This window comes from Mesoplodon densirostris, chromosome 16, assembly GCF_025265405.1.
Source record: "Mesoplodon densirostris isolate mMesDen1 chromosome 16, mMesDen1 primary haplotype, whole genome shotgun sequence".
NCBI classification, from domain to species: domain Eukaryota; kingdom Metazoa; phylum Chordata; class Mammalia; order Artiodactyla; family Ziphiidae; genus Mesoplodon; species Mesoplodon densirostris.
Genome location: NC_082676.1, coordinates 15,213,891 through 15,233,025, shown reverse-complemented (window position 1 = coordinate 15,233,025; position 19,135 = coordinate 15,213,891). Strand labels below are relative to the sequence as shown.

The 19,135-nt window shown below is 52.7% G+C and overlaps 1 protein-coding gene across 4 annotated transcripts in view; it reads left to right on the top strand.

Moving 5' to 3' along the window:
- Window positions 1-19,135, top strand: part of PCIF1 (phosphorylated CTD interacting factor 1) — a 26,306-nt gene that overhangs the window by 4,829 nt on the left and 2,342 nt on the right. The window contains exons 1-11 of one of the 4 annotated variants that reach the window (XM_060120233.1): window positions 9,807-10,234; window positions 11,975-12,142; window positions 13,504-13,646; window positions 13,737-13,861; window positions 15,180-15,317; window positions 15,495-15,625; window positions 15,740-15,894; window positions 16,573-16,720; window positions 16,815-16,898; window positions 17,156-17,255; window positions 18,335-18,497. In XM_060120233.1, coding sequence (XP_059976216.1) covers window positions 13,523-13,646; window positions 13,737-13,861; window positions 15,180-15,317; window positions 15,495-15,625; window positions 15,740-15,894; window positions 16,573-16,720; window positions 16,815-16,898; window positions 17,156-17,255; window positions 18,335-18,497 — 1,168 coding nt within the window. In that variant the 5' untranslated portion in view covers window positions 9,807-10,234; window positions 11,975-12,142; window positions 13,504-13,522. Of the gene's footprint in view, window positions 1-9,806; window positions 10,235-10,772; window positions 10,854-11,974; window positions 12,242-13,503; window positions 13,647-13,736; window positions 13,862-15,179; window positions 15,318-15,494; window positions 15,626-15,739; window positions 15,895-16,572; window positions 16,721-16,814; window positions 16,899-17,155; window positions 17,256-18,334; window positions 18,498-19,135 lie in introns of those variants that run through there. The other 3 variants (XM_060120232.1, XM_060120234.1, XM_060120235.1) reach the window with 3 other exon arrangements.

The following is a 19,135-nucleotide window of genomic DNA, read 5'->3' as shown; positions in this document are numbered from 1 at the left end:
AGAAATAATGGACCAGGGCTTTCCGGATTCAGCCAGGGTGGAGCTGTTGACTGCCTTTCTGTGACTTGTTAAAACTTGGAGACCTGGTCTTTTGGTGTCTCCTTTTCTTTCCCATTTCCTCCTTTTTCGGGGGAAGGAGCCGGCCATTTGGGCCTCGAAGGCCCTTCCAGGTTTGAAACTCAAGAATTCTAACGCTTCTTGTGGGGTGCTGCTTCCCCAGCTCCTGGGTCCTTTGCACCCCGTCCCCGGTACCTTTGCAGCTCGGCTCTGATGTTGACCTCGGGCAGCTCACTCATTCTCTCTGATTTCTTCTTTGTTTTCTTCGTGCTGCACCTTCCTTTCCAGTTTCTATGCTTCTTGCAGCCTGTGAACTGACTCTGATTCATGGGGGCCTCTCTCTCCATGGTCCTCTAAGCCTCCTGCCCTTGCTCGCATTAGTCACTCGGCATGGGCTTCCCACCCTCTCAGCGATTTGAGGACAGGGTGGAGGATCCACAGCAGTGCTATCTAGATGTTTGGAGTTCATAAGCCAGTAATAAAATTTCAAAGTACCTGAAGGGAGGGGACAAAAAGATGTGGTGACTTTTCCTTTTGATAATAAGGATGGGCCACCTCTTTGGCCTAAGCTTGTCTCTGTTTTTGCAGGGACTTCCTAAAGGTTGCAAGAAGCATCCTGAACATTACAGTGCCTTGAATTTTTCCGAGATGCTCTAATACTACAGTCTCAGGGGCCCAACCTAAACAGGCTTTGATGTAACAAGGATGGCCAACTCCCCAGCTTTGAATCATGAGGACATTGCAGTCCCCCCACCCCCCAGCCTCCCTCCTCTTCCACCGAGCTAGATCTCTATTTTAGCCTCCCCACCTCTCGTCCTAATTCTGCTCCTCTCCCAGTGTTCTCCATCTCAGGGCATGACACCATCCTTCATCAAGATGCTCAAGTCAGAAATGTAGGCATGGGAATTCCCTGGCGGTCCAGTGGTTAGGATTCCACACTTCCACTGCCAGGAGCCTGGGTTCTATCCCTGGTCAGGGCGCAGCCAAAACAAAAAGCCCAGGCGTCATCCTTGCCTCCTCTGTTTCCCCTCCTACCCCATGTCAGCAAGTGCTGGCGTCTCTAACTGCAAAAGGTGTCCCACATCTACACACATCTCTCCATTTGCACCAACACCAGTCCAAGCTGTTTTCCTCTTTTCTCTGGACAACTCGCCTCATCTCCCCACCTCACTGTTGCTCCTATAGGTCTAGTTTCCCTGCACCAACCAAAGTGATCTTTAAAAAGTAGAAGTCGGGGCTTCCCTGGTGGCTTAGTGGTTAAGAATCCGCCTGCCAATGCAGGGGACACGGGTTCGAGCCCTGGTCCAGGAAGATCCCACATACTGCAGAGCAACTAAGCCCGTGCACCACAACTACTGAGCCTGCCCTCTAGAGCCCGTGAGCCACAACTACTGAGCCCCCGTGCCACAACTACTGAAGCCCGCGTGCCTAGAGCCGGTGCTCTGCAACAAGAGAAGCCACCGCAGTGAGAAGCTCATGCACTGCAGTGAAGAGTAGCCCCTGCTCGCTGCAACTAGAGAAAGCTGTGCGCAGCAACGAAGACCTAATGCAGCCAAAAAATAATAAATAAATTAATTAATTTAAAAAGAGTAGAAATCCGTAGCATGTTACTACCCTGCTCAAAGCCCTCCTCCATTCGCTCCCCATTGCATGCAAAATAAAACTCGGACTCTGGCCATGACCCCCCAAAAACCCTAGGTGATCTAGCTCTTGCCTACCTTCCTCTCCAACTCCACCTTCTACCACTGTTTGGAACACACCAAACCCACGCAGTCTCAAGCTTTCCACAAACTCTTCCCTCTACCAGAAACACCTTTGTACACAGACCTTTGCATGACTAGCTTCCTTCGCTGACTCAGATCTCTACTCAAATGCCACCCCCACTGAGAGGCCCCCTCCCCATCATTACCTGTCCTTCTGTTTAATTCTTTATTGTCTGTTTCTTCCAGGAGACTGTCAGCTCCATGGGGGTAGGAGCCTGACACTTATTTATAGCTGTATCCCTAGTGCCCAGGGTCTGGTACCTGGAAAGTGGGCGGTTATTATCATCTGCAGACCCTCCAAAAGGAGGAGATTTTATCACCGACTGTGTAGCCCTGGCCTAATTCCCCCCTGAGCCTCTAAGCTCCCTGTGCTTCCTGCTGGCACCACCAACCTCCTTGCATTTCCCCAGGGTTATCTGGAGCTGGTCTGCAGCCAGAAATGTCATATTTTCCTAATCTCTTGAGAGGCCTGAACAATCCCTAAAGTCGTGGGAGGTGACCCATTAGGATCTTATCTGGCTGTGCAGAAATCTGGACCCCTGGACCCAACCCACTCCCAGGCCCCTTCACCTCACATTCCAACAACCCATCTGCTCTGGGACTGCACATGCCTTCTTGAGAGGTTTCTTGTTTCTCATCCCCAAGCCCCTCTATTTCTTGGTGTGGGAGGGGCCGCTGGCCAGCTTGAGCTCCCTCTCGGTGAAGTCAGACAGAACTTCAGGCCGAAAACTAGATCACTGGTTCTCAACCCATTTGCACATTAGTAGCTTTTCAAGTAGGGAGGTTTCTGCTTTGTTTTGTTATGTTTTGAATACATATGCCTGGGCCGCAACCCACAAGATTCTGATTTAGCTGGTCTGGGATGGAGCCAGGGCATCCATGGGTGTTTTTTTGTTTTTGTTTTTTATTAAAGAGGTGGATTTTGTTTTAAATTAATTAATTTATTTATGGCTGCGTTGGGTCTTTGTTGCTGCGTGGGCTTTCTCTAGTTGCGGCGAGCGGGGGCTACCCTTCGTTGCAGTGCGCGGGCTTCTCATTGTGGTGGCTTCTCTTGTTGCGGAGCACGGGCTCTAGGCATGCGGGCTTCGGTAGTTGTGGCACACGGGTTCGGTAGTTGTGGCGCACGGGCTTAGTTGCTCCACAGCATGTGGGATCTTCCCGGAGCAGGGCTCGAACCCGTGTCCCCTACATTGGCAGGTGGATTCTTAACCACAGCGCCAGCAGGGAAGTCCCCGTGGGTGTTTTCAAGAAGTTCTTCAGGGCTTTCCTGGTGGCGCAGTGGTTGAGAGTCCGCCTGCTGATGCAGGGGACACGGGTTCGTGCCCCAGTCCGGGAAGATCCCACATGCCGTGTAGTGGCTGGGCCCGTGAGCCATGGCCGCTAAGCCTGTGTGTCCAGAGCCTGTGCTCCGCAACGAGAGAGGCCACAACAGTGAGAGGCCCGCGTACCGCAAAAAAAAAAATAATAATAATAAATAAAAAAGTTCCTCAGCAGGGACTTCCCTGGCAGTCAGTGGTTAGGACTCCTCGCTTCCACTGCAAGGGACACGGGTTCGATCCCTGGTCGGGGAACTAAGATCCTGCAAATCATGTGGCATGGTCAAAAGAAAAAATAATAGTAATAATAAAATTTAAAAAATAGTTCCTCAGCATGATATAATATAAAAGACTGACAATAATAAGTATTGGCGAGGACATGGAGAAATCAGAACCCTCATACTTTGCTGCTAGGGATACAAAATGGTGCAGCTGCTTTGGAAAACATTTGGCAGTTTCTTAGAAATTTAAACATAAATGTACTATATATACAACAATTCCACTTCTAGGCGTTCACTCAACAGAAAGGAAAACATATGTTCACACAACACCTGTACATGAATGTTCACAGAAGCACAATTCGTAATAGCCAAAAAGTGGAAACAATCCAAATGTCCATCAGCTGGTGAACAGATAAACAAAATGTGGTCTATCTGTACAAGGGAATACTGTTCAGAAATAAAAAAAGAGTGAGCTACTGATAAATGCTAAAACCTGGATGAATCTCAAAAATATTCTGCAAAGTGAAAGAACCAAGACATAAAGGCTGCAGTTAGTATGATTTTTTTTTTTTTTTTTTTTTTTTTTTTGCCATGCCGCACAGCTATGCAGGATGCGGGATCTTAGTTCCCTGACCAGGGAACCCGGGTCGCCTGCAGCGGAAGCGCGGAGTCCTAACCACTGGACCACCAGGGAAGTCCCTGTATGATTCCATTTATATGAAAGGTCCAGAAAAAGTCAAATCTATGGAGGCAGAAAGCAGATTAGTGGTTACCTGGGACTGGGGCGTGGAAAGAGGGGTTGACTGCAAACAGGAACAAGAGATCTTTTGGCAGGAGATGTTCTGAGTTGTGATGGTTGCACAACTGTAAATTTACCAAAAACCATCGAATTGCTATTTGAAACAAATAAATCTCATGATATTTAAATTATACCCAAATAAAGGGTTGAGATCTCTGGGTTAGAAGCCAAGTGTTCTAGAAACCCCTCAGCTGGGGCCCAGGATCCGTTGGTGTCCTCCTCCTCCCCTCTCTAGGTCACTGTTTCCTCTGATCTCAGACTTTCAGGAAGTTGCCAGCTGACACCCTGGCTTGTTTTTGGAGAAGTCTGGGATTTAATTCTGTAGACTCAGCTCGTATGGGTGTAAACATCCTGGCTCTTGGCCAGGCTGCCCGAAGTAGAAAAATGGGCATCGGAGGGAGTGGGTGGGAGAGTGGAGGAGACCACCACAGGTGCCCCCCACCCCATCCTGAGATGACTGAAACACCACCTGGGGATGCTGGGCCCTAACCCAGAACAGGGACTGGATTTGGGTTCCAAGGCCCATTCGCAGGCAGCGCTCAGACCGACTAGTTCTGCAAACATAACACACGTTTTCACACCTCCAGGCCTTGGCCATACCCTTCCCCCTTCCTTGCCCACCTGGAAAATCCTATTCTTCCAGCAAAATTCACCTCACTGTTATCTCTTCTGAAGCCTTCTCCTTTGCACACCTACTCCCCTGGTCGTCCCAGTAGAGTCCTTATCTCCCTGTAGCAGACGGTGTATTTATGTGTCTGCCTCCCCACTCCTCCGTGGGCTCCCTGAAGATGAAGAGCCTGTCTCAAGGTTCTGGGGCAGGCCTCAACACATATCGGGCAGTGAAGAAATGGAAGGGCGCCTCACGCCACATCAGACACTCTCTGGGCCATGGAGACCAGAGGAGGCGTCCCACTGCCCTCATCTATTCTTGGCTTAACTGGCTTCTCTCATCTGGTCCCAGAATGGCCAGAGAGCCACTCCCTGTGGAAACCACAGCTTGGGTGGCAGCCTGCTTCCAAAGCTTTCCTAGGGCCAGGCCCACTCGCCTTGGAAACTGCCTTAGTGATACTTCAACTGCAGAACAGGGTCTCGGGGCAGCTCAGGCTTGGCCTTGGTGGGGAGGAAAGCAACCTGGAAAAGGGTCATGTTGGAGCCTCCCTTCCCCAACTGCCAGGACCTCAGGGCTTAAAATGTATGGTTCTCTCTCAGCAGCTTCTTGTCGTAGTGGGAAAGAACAGGGAGGTGAAGGTATATGGCACCCCGAGCCTGTATGTTTATGTTTCCGCTTTAACATGGAGATGGCTTTGTCCTGATTTGAGGCCAGGGTCCTCAGAGGCCCTGATAACAGGCTCCCGCTGATGCCAGAAACTCGGCCTCTATGCACCAGTTGAATCTTGGAGACAGAGTTTTGGGTGAAGTAGAAAAGAATAGCTTTATTGCTTTGCCAGGCAAAGGGGGAAACAGCGGGCTCATGCCCCTCAAAATTGCGTGTCCCAACCTGGGAGGATTTGGTGAGGAGTTTTTTATAGCAGTAGTTCAAGGGCAAGGTTGCTGATAAGGGTTAGGGTGCTTGCAGGGCCTGCACTCCTTTAATCCGGCCTCAGGTGGTCTCCTCCTAATGAACTTCTCTGGTTCCTTTAAACTGGAATGAAGAATCCTAACATCTTCCATTTGTTGGGGGTTTTAGTTCTGTAAAGACCTCAAAAATATTATGTGTATCCCTTGAGGTGGAACAAGGACCCTGCCCCAAGGCTGCACTATTTTCTTTCTTTTTCTTATTTTAATTAAAAAAATGTTTTTTTTAAAACATGTCAAATCTTTTATGTTTTTATAAATTTATTTATTTAGTTTATTTATTTTTGGCTGCATTGGGTCTTTGTTGCTGCGTGCAGGCTTTTTCTAGTCGCGGCAAACGGGGGCTACTCTTCGTTGTGGTGCACGCGCTTCTCATTGCGGTGGCTTCTCTTGTTGTGGAGCCCGGGCTCTAGGCACGCGGGCTTCAGTAGTTGTGGCTCACGGGCTTAGTTGCTCCGCGGCATGTGGGATCTTCCCGGACCAGGGCTCGAACCTGTGTCCCCTGCATTGGCAGGCAGATTCTTAACCACTGTGCCACCAGGGAAGCCTGATCACTAGTGTTACTTGACTGCTCCTCCCTTGCCTCTGTATCCCCTCTCTTTCCTAATTAGCAACTGTTTGAAAAGCTTCTATGCTCAGGAGCCCCACAGGGTCCTGCTCGGTTTCACGTCCAGGACTGGCTCTGGAGGAGCTCTGCTTACCATCTCTCCCAACCCAGATCTGCTGGCTAGTGAGGCTTCTACAGAAAAGTTGATGGAGTGCTTGAAAGCCCCAGGATATTTGGTTGACCTGCTCAAACCCATCTTGGGAGTACAGGACCCCAGGCTGCTGGCAGGGGCTCTGCCACATTGTGCAACTCATGTTTTTCTTGGTGTCCCAAAGGGTGCTGCCTTGGTGTTCCCACCACAGAAACCAGAGCCTGGAATAGAGATGGGGATACCTGGAAAAGTCACTAAGACTTCAACCCAGTGTGGTCTGTCTGTGGTCAACAAATATTTACAGAGGCTTGGGCACAGCACTGGGTCTGGGGACTGCAGGGGTGACAAGCCCTGTCCCTGCCCTTAAGCAGTCCACAGCCTCGTGGACGGAGAAAATGGACAAACACTGAGCACAGGCCATTAGGGGAATACAGAAGAGGAGACCTGACCTAGCCTAGCCTGGGTTCAGGCAAGTTCAGGGAAGGCTGCCTGGTGGAGGCAACATCTCAGTTAAGATGAAGGCTGAATTAGGCAAAGGGGGAGGAAAAGTGAGAGCAAACAGCATGTGCAAAGGCCCAGGGTCAGGTGAGAACTTGGCACATTTAGGGAAATTATAAGGATCACTGGGACCAGATGAAGGAGAGATGGTTTGAAGGTCTGGACTGTGAATAACATGAATGTATGTAAAGTGCTTGGTGCAGCCCCTAGCAAACGCCCTGCCATAGTAGCTCTCATAACTATAGTCTTGGAAGCCAAGGTAAGGGTTTGGGACTTTGTTGTGCAGTCAGTGGGGAGACATTCAAGGGTTTTAAGGCCAGGGTGACTTGGTCAGATTTGCAGTATGACCAGACTTAAAGAGATCCCCGTGACTGCATGGTGGATTATGGACCACGAGAGAAGCAAGGCTGGAGGATCAGAAGACCAGTTTGGGGACTGATCTCCAAACCAGTAGTAATTCAGAAGAGAGGTACAGGGTGGGGGCTCCCAATATCCCCCAACAGTGGAGTAGAGAAGTATACATTGGAAGACAGGATACAGCAATGAAAATTAACTATAGCTACATACAACAACTTAGATGGGTCTTACACGTGCAACGTTGAGCAAAAGAAGGCAAACGCATATAATTCCATTTATATAAAGTTTGAGGAACAGGTGAAATGAAGGGATAGTCTTTAGGGATGCGTGCTTAGGTGGTAAAACTATAAAAGCATGGAAGTGATTATCGCAAAAGTAGTGGGAACAGTGATTACCCTGTGCTTCGCAATATCTTGACCTGAGTGATATTTACCACTTTCACTCTGTGACAGATCATCTACCTTTCTGTTTTGTGTGCCTTCCTGCATGTATACTATTTTTTTAAAAATATTTTTTATTTATTTGGCTGTACCAGGTCTTAGTTGCGGCATGAGGGATCTAGTTCCCTGACCAGGGATTGAACCCCGGGCCCCCTGCAGTGAGAGATGCACAGTCTTAATGACTGGACCACCAGGGAAGTCCTTATGTGTACTGTTCTTCACAAGAAAAAGATTTTTAAAATAATGGGGCTTGCTCTACGTAGTAGAGATGATAGACAGAAGGGATGAGGATACAATGGGAAGAACAAGTTTGGGGAGGCAAAGAAAGTGAAGAGCAGTGTTTAACACTCTGAGGTAGAGAAACCTACAAGATGTTGAAGTGGAAATGTCCAGGACCACTATGTGAGCTCAGACAAGTCGCTTGCCCCGAGTCCAGATTCCCTTCTCCACAAGAGAGAGAAGCAGTGTGGTTTTAAGGAATCAGCCTTAGGTTTTGGTGTTAAGAACCCTGAGCTTAAAATCCCAGTTCTCTTACTTCACGGCTGTGAACCTGGACAATCACTTCACCCCTGCCCCCTCCCCCAGCTTCAGTTTCCTCATGTGTAGATTTGATTTAATCTTTTCTACTCTCAGGGTTCTTGCAGAGGACTACATGGTAAAACAGGATAGGCACTCCGGAAGTTTGATGCTTTGATAATTAAGAGAATCTGAACAAGGAATGAAAAAATACGTTGAAAACATGAAGGCACGAACATGTAACCATCACTATATGATTTTTACACTCCAGTGTTAATAAGAACTAGCTGGTGAGCTTGTAAAGCTGGGCATTCTGTAAGTCTAGGGTGACCATATAATTTATTGTCCAAATCAGGGCCCTTTTGAGAAAGGAAGCCATTTTAATAATTATGCCAGGACAACAGACATAAATCAAGACTGTCCCAGGCAAAGCAGGACATGTGGTTCCCCTGTCTGAGGTGGGGACCCTGCATCTGATTGCCTGTCAAGCCTCTCAGGTGAACTGTACGCACTGTGAGTGCAGGATCGTGGCACCTGCTATGCCTACAAGGAGCTGGTTTCTTTCCAGAGGTCTCAGATCTACGTGGAGCAAGCCTCAAACCCCGTGAGGCGATAAGAGCTAACATCTGTTAGTGTCAGTTGCTGTGCTGAGTACTTCCACAGGCACCATCCCAGTTACTTCTCACCAAACCCTGATGAGGTAGGCAGCCTTATCCTCCATTAGAGGAAACTAAACCTTAAAGAGGTTAAGCAACTCCTTCAAGGCCACACATCTACATCTAGGGTGGAGGAGGAGTTTGAACGCAGTCAGACTGATGGGAACCCTAGTTCTTAATTACTGTTCACACTACTGCCTCGGGTTTGCTGGCACCCCCCCCAAACCCACCAAGCTGCTGGGACCAGGCACCACGGACAGGAGCGGCGGCCCAGCTGGGGTATCTGCAGCCTCAGGCTCCACGTGGGAAGCGCAAGTCGAACAGCAGGTGGCAAGCCTGTCTTCCTAAGCTGTCACTGGGAGGTCGGCTTACTGGGGAGGCCAGAGGGAGGTGGAGCTAGTGAGTCGCCTGCTCGCCCCTACCAAAGAATCCTGCGGGCAGCCAGGCATGAAGGACCTGGCGACTGCCATTCTCCTGCTGGGTTAACTTTTGTGGCCGGCCTGAGGTCTCAGTGAGGTTTTGCACTGCAACTAGCAACCGCTGATATCAGTGTTGGAAAGCCCTCTGATGCATTTAGTTTATAATTTCCCAACTTTGCCAAAAGCCATCTTTATTATATGTCTCTCAGGGCTATTTTGAGTTTCTTCTACTCAGGGGCTCTTAGAACTTATGCAGCCTCATTAGGGGAGAGAGTTCGATGTGCATGCAGCCTGCATATAGGAAATGGCTGGAAAACATTCTGGACAATGGTCCAAAGACGACAAGCGACTGCCCGGAAGTGGCGGAGCCGCGCCGCAGCCAAGACCCAGGTCCTCAGTACGTCCAGAGATTACGTCACCAGGGCTCCGCCCCCAGGTGGGCGTCTGAGCCCAGCCCCCGCAGGTTCCAAACCCGCTCCGCGCCCCCTGGTGCGCACACTCGGCCCGACTGCCAGCGCACCGCCCACCGAGGTCCTGTGGTCCCAGCGGGTGTGCTTGCGGGGGAAACTGAGGCAGGAAGCGTGCTTGTGGGTTCATTCCTGCCTCAGTCCACACCCCAGGGCCCGCAAAGCTGCCTCCCGCTCCTTAGACCCGCATGGAACAGCAGGGAAGGACGGCGGGAAGGGGAGGGGGCCCACAGCAAGCGAGGTCTAAAGAGTCGGCCTGTCCTGCCACACTCAAGATGGCGGCGCGGCAGCGGCGAGGTCCCTCAGAGGCGGTACCAGCGCATGCGCAGCGCGGAGTCCCGGCCCGGGACACAAGATGGCGGCAGCGGCGTTGGGGAGGGCGAGGCGGAGGCGGCAAAACGGGCGGTCGAGCAGAACGTGTAGCCGCGTCCCCTCGAGTCCGCTGCGGGCAGGTAAGAGCCCCAGGAAGCCATAGTCCCGCCGCGAGCCGCGCCAGTGTCCGGGGTCCGAAGCCAGGCGGTGGTGGCCCCTCCGGCGCTTTCCGCTCGAGGCTACCGCTTGCCCCGTCTCTGCTGCCGCCGCCATCTTAGGCCCACTGGTGGGCGGCCGGGCCGGTGACCTGGATGAGGGAGTTGGGTCCGGGGAGCGCGGGCGGACCGGTCTTTAAAGTCCCTCCGCCGCTGCCGCCGCCACCGCCTTTGTGTCGGTCTCCGACTCTGAGTCGCCTCAGCCCGGGGGCGGGAGCGCGCGGCGGGGCGGGGGGCGGAGCCCGGGAGATGGGCTGGCGCGCGCGCGCCAAACAGCCCGCCCCCGCTGGCGGGTAGGGGGAAGGTGCGCGCGCGGCGGGGGTTGGGCCCTCCCCTCCATCGCGCGCCCCCCGCGCCTGCGCACTTTGGAAGCCCTTCGACTGCTCCCTACTGGGCCGGAGTATTCTGATTGGTGCGTTACTGAAATGATCCCGCCCCCATCTTCCTCCAATCCTGGAGTCGGACTCTCTTCCTTCTGGTGGGTTCCTCTGGCTGGTTCTGGAGATACGCTTGATTATCCTTAAGCCGTTGGCCCCTTGTCGAGGTGCGGTATGCGTGGGGGCCGGGAAACCACAGGATAAATAAAAACTTTTCCTTAGTAATAGCAGTTATCTCTTACTTGCAGAGGTAACATGCACTTAGTACAGTGTGCTAAGCTCTACGCATCGAGACCGTAGAGGTAGTAATTCTGGTTCTAAGTTGGAAAGTGGCAGAAGCTTCTGGAACCAGGGTCTGTCCAAACCCAGGGTTGGTGTTTTGGCCACCGACCTGCTGCATCCAGATACCTGGGAAATGAAAAAACTTTTTAATCATAAAAAAGTTGGTAAAGATTTGAAGTGGTGTAAAGTGAGAGGATTAGTCACCCAGTCTCCCAATCCCACTCTTGGGCTGTGTTTAAAAGATACAGATTCTTGTGTATCTCCCCTCCCCATCTCTACGATGTGGAGTGAGGGACAGGAATCTGAGGGTTTTTTAAACAAGTTCCCTGGTGGGTCTGATGCACAGCTGGTTTTGGAAGCACTGCAGAGTCCCCATTTGGCCTCACTAAGCTGTGCTGCTTGTCCTCCCCTGCATAGTTCATCTACCTGGTGCATCAGTATCACACAGTATTTCTTGGGGAAAATATTTCAGTGAAGGTGAACACGCTGTGTTATATAATGCATTGGCATGGATTATTATTATTTTAAAAATTAAAGACCTGATTCAAAGAAATGTGTTTTTTCCTCACTGTGGGTGGCTTGGGACCGTGCCCACTCCCAATCTGTGATACGTATGTTGTTCACTTTCGTCTTAGGGGTACTGTGGTTGGCCAGACCAGCTACGTAATTTGTGACATCAAATGTAGAAATGAAAACACAGGCCCCTTGTTAAAAGTTTATTAAAGATGTGAAGACCGTGACAGCAGAGCATTAAACGAGTCTCAGGGCCCTTTTCAACTCAGGGTCCCGTGGGACGGTGCAGGCTGCAAGTCCGTGAGTGTGAACCTGTTGGTTGGGAAGCTTGAGAAGTACCGTTTTCATCCCCTGAATCCCCAGATCTCCCAGAGTGTCCCGCCCTGTCCTGGGGGCTCCCGACGTTTTCTGTGTCATTGCCCCTCTTGTTGTTGTCCCTGTTCTGCAGCATTTCACAGGTCTGTGACTCTCTTTTCTTCTCTTTGCTCTGCAGTTGCTGATGCAAGGAATCCCCTGGGCTCCCGTCCACTCCACTGCTGACCAGCTCACACGCCTGCACTGCACGCTTTCCTGCAGGCCTCCCCACTGCCTCTGTGGGACCAGGGGGTCCATCTGGCCGGAGAAGAAAGCCCTCTCATGCTAGCGTTGCAGACCCCAGAGGGTGAGAGAAAGAGGGACCTTGTTCAGCCTTGAGACCTGTGGGTCCGCCCCGAGGCACCAGGAATTCCTCTTCCCCAGAGGACCAAGGCGGCTCCCCTTGGTCAGTGGTTCCAGACCTTTTTATCCTGGCCCCCTTTTGTTGTATGTGTGTTCTCTTGTTCCCTGCATTTTTATCTGCCAAACTGTACAGACGAAGTAACCGTTCATTTTCCCCTTTCCAAATTAACAAAGATGTCTGTGACTGGGTGTACAATAAAATCAACAAGCCAGTGATCACTACGATGTCGCCAACAACCGTCAGAGCTTCTGATTGTTATGAGATAATCAATGTGACCACAGTCAGTTGATAAAATTTCAGCAGCAAAGATAACCAGTGTTTAAATGTGCCTTTGTGGTCTTTTTGTGGGTAAACGTTTGATTTCTTTTGGGTGTTGCGACATTGAAAACAACTTTAGGAGCACCAGGCTGATCTCAGTTGGCCCCCTAGGAGTCTGACAGCCAGGTGGGGAACCACTTTGGCCGTTGAGGCTTGTGCTGGGTGTGCTTTGGGTGGGGTAGTTAGGAAAACAGATCAGAAGGAGCTGACCTTCTTGCTGGTGTTTCAAGTGTATTTTCACCTGGGGATTATGAAGGACTGAACTCGGTATTCCTTCTCAGTCCTCATGGTTCTTCCTGCTCTGTAGTGTAGAACAAGGCATCTAATTAGATGCCATGCCCCTTCCTGGGCTGTGCTGTGTTCCAGTTAGATTTTACTGGATAGGAAAAGGAAAGAGGAGCAGTTACTATTTCTTCTTATGGGAACAGCTTCTCAAGGGCAGACTCTGTTCTGTCTTGTCTGCCACTGTTGGTGCTTTGTAAACATTGGCAGAATGACTACAGCTCCTGCTGGGTCCAGGTACCATGGTGAGCACTGGAGAGAGCTGAACTGTACCCAGTACTGAGGCCTGGGAGTTCTGACAGTCTAATGGGGAGACAAGCCAAGTTAATGGACCAGACGATTTGAATGCTACAATCCTACAATCCTAGGACTCTGATCACCTAGCCTGGGGCAGGGAGAGTCAAGGAAGGGTTCCTGGAGGATGTGGACCTAGTGGCAGGCCAGGCAGAGAAGCGGGGAAAGAGTATTCCAGGCCAAAAGAGCAACGGGAGTGCGCCCAGTTTACAGCTGAGGGAACTGCAACTTAGAGCTGAGGGCTCTTGTAGCACAAGGCTGGCTGTCCAGGAAGGGGCTGGATTGGTTTCTCCACACGTGCAGGTGGTCACTGGGGCCCTTGTGGATTGTAATTGGGGTTCAGTGCCGGGGGGTGGAACTGACCTCCATGCCCTGCTGGCCCTGACACCCTTCGGTCCTCTGTGTGGCAGGTCCGGTGTGGGTGCTGAGATGGCCAATGAGAATCACGGCAGCCCCCGGGAGGAAGCATCCTTGTTGAGTCACTCCCCAGGCACCTCCAATCAGAGCCAGCCCTGTTCTCCAAAGCCCGTCCGCCTGGTGCAGGACCTCCCAGGTACTGGCGAGGGGCAGTGGTTGGGCGGTGGGGTAGGAAGGGTGCCCGGGAGCAGTCTTGACCCTGGCTGGGCTCCGTGCTTGCTTGCAGAGGAGCTGGTGCACGCCGGCTGGGAGAAGTGCTGGAGCAGAAGGGAGAACCGTCCCTACTACTTCAACCGATTCACCAACCAGTCCCTGTGGGAGATGCCCGTGCTGGGCCAGCACGATGTGATTGTGAGTGCCAGCCTCCGGCAGGGGTCTCGGCAGCTTCTGGCATCTGGGCCTTCCCCAAAAGTACCCTGAGCAGCTATTATGTACCTAGCCCTGTGTCAGGACCTGGGGACACAATGCCAAGCAAGACAGACACAATCCTGCCCTCATGGAACCTATACTCCAGTAGGAGAGACTGTCTGACACCTAGAAAGATGATTATAGTGTACGATGCTGAACTCGTACTGCGTGTTGGGCACTGTGCCTGTGATGTGGTGGTTAACAAGGTAGACCTGGCCCTGCCCCCTCACGCTCAGGGGACACACAGTCTCCTGGAGGGGCCAGGAGGGTGACAGTGTAGCACCTGCTTGAAGAATTGTGTCAGAGTACAGCCGGGATTCTTAGCGGGTGTGGGGAAGGGAAGGGGACAGGGAAGGCTTCTCTGTGAACCAGCGTTTAAGGTGAGAAGGTAGGCTGAGTGAAGTAGGAAGCGGTGAGCGCTGTCTGGGAACTGGAACGTCCATGTGACAGGGAGGTGGGGGCGTGGGCTGTCTGGCGGGAATGTGGGCTTTTGGATCGCCGTCAGTTGGGGCAGACTTTCTTAGCACGATCCACCCCCATGTTGCAGACGAAGACACAGGCTCAGAGAGGGGAAGCGACTGGCCCAAGACCTCAAGCCAGTAAGAGGCAGGGCAGGACTCGCCCCTGAGGGACTTCAGGGCCAGGCCCTGCTGCCCACCGTCACACGCATGCCCTCAGTGTCTCCAAAAGACTTCCCAGAGTCTCTTGAGTTTTCCCTTTATTCCTAATTTTCATTCTAGTTCTTTTTTCTTTTTTCTGGCCACTCTGAGCAGCTTGCAGGATCTTTAGTTCCCCCACCAGGGGTTGAACCTGCGCCCTCAGCAGTGAAAGCTCGGAGTCCTAACCACCGGACTGCCAGGGGAGTCCCCCATTCTGGTTCTTAAGGAAAAGCAGCTAACATGTACTGGGCACTGATCCCATGCCAGACGTCATGTTAAACTGGTCCTTTAATCACCTTTTCAGTGGCGAGGTCGGGCTCAGCCTGGCTGTTCCGAAGGGGAGGGAATTAGGAAGGGGAGGCCCTCCCCCGGGGCGCGCAGTCGCCAGGAGCAGGCAGGAGTGGACCCGAGCGGCCCTCCCCCGGGGCGCGCGGTCGCCCGGAGCAGGCAGGAGTGGAGCCGAGCGGCCCTCCGCCCGCGTCCCAGCCCCTCGGCTCTGCTCCAAGGGGTGGGAGCGGGGGCGGGAGGTGGCAGGACTCCGCAGGGCTGGGACTCCTAAGCCGCTGGCCCTGGTTGCATCTCTGCTGGTCTCCCTCCACCAGTCGGACCCTTTGGGGCTGAATGCGACCCCCCTGCCCCAAGACTCAAGCTTGGTGGAAACCCCCCCGCCTGAGAACAAGCCCCGAAAGCGGCAGCTCTCGGAAGAACAGCCCAGCGGCAATGGCGTGAAGAAGCCCAAGGTGAGTGTGTGTGGACTCAGGAGCTGGCTGGGCCGTGGCAGCCCAGTCAGGTCCCCTGTGAGCGCTGGGCACCGGCAGACTGGTCAGGAGGGGGCCCGGGGCGCAGCTCACCAGGCGCACACGGCGTCGGAGCGTGGGCCGGCTCTCCTGACCTGATGCCTTTGACTCTTGCTCCAGATTGAAATCCCCGTGACACCCACGGGCCCATCAGTGCCCAGCTCCCCCAGCGTCCCAGGAACCCCAACCCTGAAGATTTGGGGGACATCCCCTGAAGACAAACAGCAGGCAGCTCTCCTCCGACCCACTGAGTGAGTCCCTGCTGATTGGCTTGGGAGCGCCGACCACTGATGGTCGGCCTGCCTGGGACTGTGGGGTGGCAGGCAGGGCATCCCTTTCCTCATTGCTCCCGTCTGTGCCCCAAGGGTGTACTGGGATCTCGACATTCAGACCAACGCTGTCATCAAGCACCGGGGGCCGTCAGAGGTGCTGCCTCCACACCCCGAGGTGGAGCTGCTCCGTTCCCAGCTCATCCTGAAGCTTCGCCAGCACTACCGGGAACTGTGCCAGCAGCGAGAGGGTAACTGCCTCCTGGGCCCCAGCCTCCTTTGCTTCCATCCACCATTAGCAAGAGCTGGGGCTTGGCCCGTGGGGCTCGGGGAATGGCACAGTGGAGCCCAGTGGTTGAGCGTGTGCCGTGGAGGGGTCCCGGCTCCACTAACCACTGGCTCTGTGACCTCGGGTTTATCGATTAACTTCTCTGCCCTTGAGTTTCCTCATCTGTAAGATAGCGACAGTAACAGTGCCTACATAAAGGGTGGCTGGGATCAGTAACGCCAAAACAACAAAAGCAATCATTAACAACACTTCCAGTGCTCACTGTCTGCCAGGCGCTGTTCGAAGCCTTTTTATGTATCTGTAAAAGGGCATAAAAACCCGAGCACCTATACCTCACAGGGTTACTACAAGGAGTAACTGCGTAATAAACTAGCTTTTATTAATTAGTAGATAAGCCTGCTTAACTTGGCTGAAATGTAGAATCCATCCCTCCCCTCTTTGTTACCCTTTGTAACACCCTTTATAAAACTAGCAATTCTCAGGGTACTCTGGGAAATGTTGCCTAGGACTAAGCTCCTGACGTAACAGGGGCCGTCTTGTTTACTGTTGCACCTCCAGTGCCCACGCCATGCCTCCTGTGCTGGCTGGCGTGGAGCCCACTGACTGAATCCAGACCTTCATCAGCTCTCCCGTCCCACAGGCATCGAGCCCCCCCGGGAATCCTTCAACCGCTGGATGTTGGAGCGCAAGGTCGTGGACAAAGGCTCTGATCCCCTGTTGCCGAGCAACTGCGAACCGGTCGTGTCACCTTCCATGTTTCGCGAAATCATGAATGACATTCCCATCAGGTACAGCCCTGCAGCTGGGGCCGACCCGGGCAACTTGGTTTGTGTGCCCAGGCCGGTAGAGAAGGGCTCTAAGTCTGCCTACTCTCTAACCCAGGTTATCCCGAATCAAGTTCCGGGAGGAAGCCAAGCGTCTGCTCTTCAAATACGCGGAGGCTGCCAGGCGGCTCATCGAGTCCAGGTTTGGCTCTGTCTCGTGACCCTGGCACAAGGGGGCTCTGACCAGAGTGGGGGAGGGCACAGGCCATTTGGCCCACTCTTAGGGCCCTGTCCTTGCTCTTGGTGGCAGGAGTGGGGCCAGCTCCCAAAGGCAGAACAAGGGTCATGATGTCAGCCTGGGTGTTGATGCCCAAATGCCAGTGGAAATAGGATGGGAGGAGGAGGGAGGGTGGAGCAGACGCTTAACAGCCGGCCCCTTTATGTACCCTCAACTGGCAGGAGTGCATCTCCCGACAGCAGGAAGGTGGTCAAGTGGAACGTGGAGGATACCTTCAGCTGGCTGCGGAAGGACCACTCCGCCTCCAAGGAGGACTATATGGTGAGTGGCCCCAGCCGGAAGGCCAGTGGTGGGAAGGCTCTGTGGCCACTGTCTCCGAGAAGCCCACTCTGCCTGCTGAGGCTGGGCGGGCCCCACGGCAGCCTTCTGTGCAGTACAGCGCACCTTTGACAGTCATCAGTCCCCAAACTCACGTCTGTGAAGATGTTCCTCTAGGCTCCTGGCTTTCTCCCAAAGAACATTTCCGTCCGCGTTCTTAATAGAATCCTGTGCTCGGCCACACACCATAAGTAGCTGCCTTTTCAACTTAGTGAATGTTCAACACCTCCCTTTAGATTTTTGGAAACAGATCGACAAACTTCCTTTTCTTGGGTGTGTGTGGCCCTATTTCAGTTAAGAGCTACCACCAGATTCAATCGCCCACTTTAATGTGTCCAAAACAATTCTGTTTTCTGGCCCAAACCCATCACTTCTTTAACTCTCCACCAGCACTAGCAATGGGCTTTCTTTTCAGGACCATTTTTCACAAGAGACAAGGTTTCGCACTTCACGATAGTAACTGTGTACTTGACACGTAGAGAGTGACAAAGGTAGGTGTACTCACTAGCCAGAGTGACTCATTTTCACCCATCACTTTGACACGTGCAATTCAGCATAATTACAAATGCCTACCAGTTAACCTTACAAATTGCTAAAAGCTCAAATTGCAAATCTGCAGTGACCAAAGAGCCCCTGTTTTACAATAGTCTTTCTCCCCATAGACTGCAAATGCCTTATAAGCAGGGATTGTGCCTGGTTTGTCTGTTTCCCCAGCAAGTATCAAGGGATTTGGCCCAGTGTAACCCCAACAATAAGTGCTGGCATTTATTGGACACTTACTGTATGCCAGGGGCTTGGCAAGCCCTTAATGGGAATGATCGCATTTAATATTCAAACTGCCCTGTTAGGTAAGTATTTTGTGTTCCCTTAGCAGCTGAGGAATAAGATTCACAGATGCTGAGGGATTTGCCAAGTGACAGAGCTAGTAAGTAGCAGAGCCTGTTTCAGGACAAGGACTGTTGGAATCCAACAGCCCTCCCCAGCCAGCCCACCAGAGCCCTGATCAGGAGTATCTCCTCCAGGATCGCCTGGAGCATCTACGGAGGCAGTGTGGCCCCCACGTCTCGGCCGCAGCCAAGGACTCCGTGGAGGGCATCTGCAGTAAGATCTACCACATCTCTCTGGAGTACGTCAAACGGATCCGAGAGAAGCACCTTGCCATTCTCAAGGAAAACAACATCCCAGGTAGGGCGCCAGGTGGCAAGGAGCCAGCTGTGACGCCATCAACTCAGCATCCCGGGCCCTGACTGAAGGGACAAGTGAGGCTGAGCCTCAAGGCCGCCGACTGGTTTGGGGAAGCCTGTTTCTCGCGGCAGTGCTTGGGGCGAGACCTGCTGTGACCTTCGGCTCTGGGGTTTTAGCACTCCTCTAGGAAACGAGAAGGGATGAGAAAGGGAGAGCCGGAGGAGGGAGAGTGAGACAGGCCAGGGGTAAGTAGTTAGGTGGACCCGCTTTCACATCCGTTCTCTGCAAGCCTCACTGAGGTGTGTCACCTGGCCCCAGGAGCATGTGAGGATTCCGTGGGAACTAAAGTGCTGGGCCCCAAAAGATCCCTAAATAAGGTATTGTGACTATGATGATGAAGGCAGTGCAGGTCTCATACTTCTGCCTGGCAGCAAACCCACAGCTCGCCTACCAGGCCCCAAGGCACGGTGGCCCGGGGGCCCGAGTCAGCACGGAGCGTGTTGACGTGGGCCACCGGTTCTTGCGCCTGCCAGTCGCCTAGCTGTTTCCTTAGTTACCGAACTGTCTGAGCTGCAGTTTGCTCCTCCACAGGGTGAGACTTACCGCCCTTGGTTGCTGGGATGCGCGTGTGAAGCGCC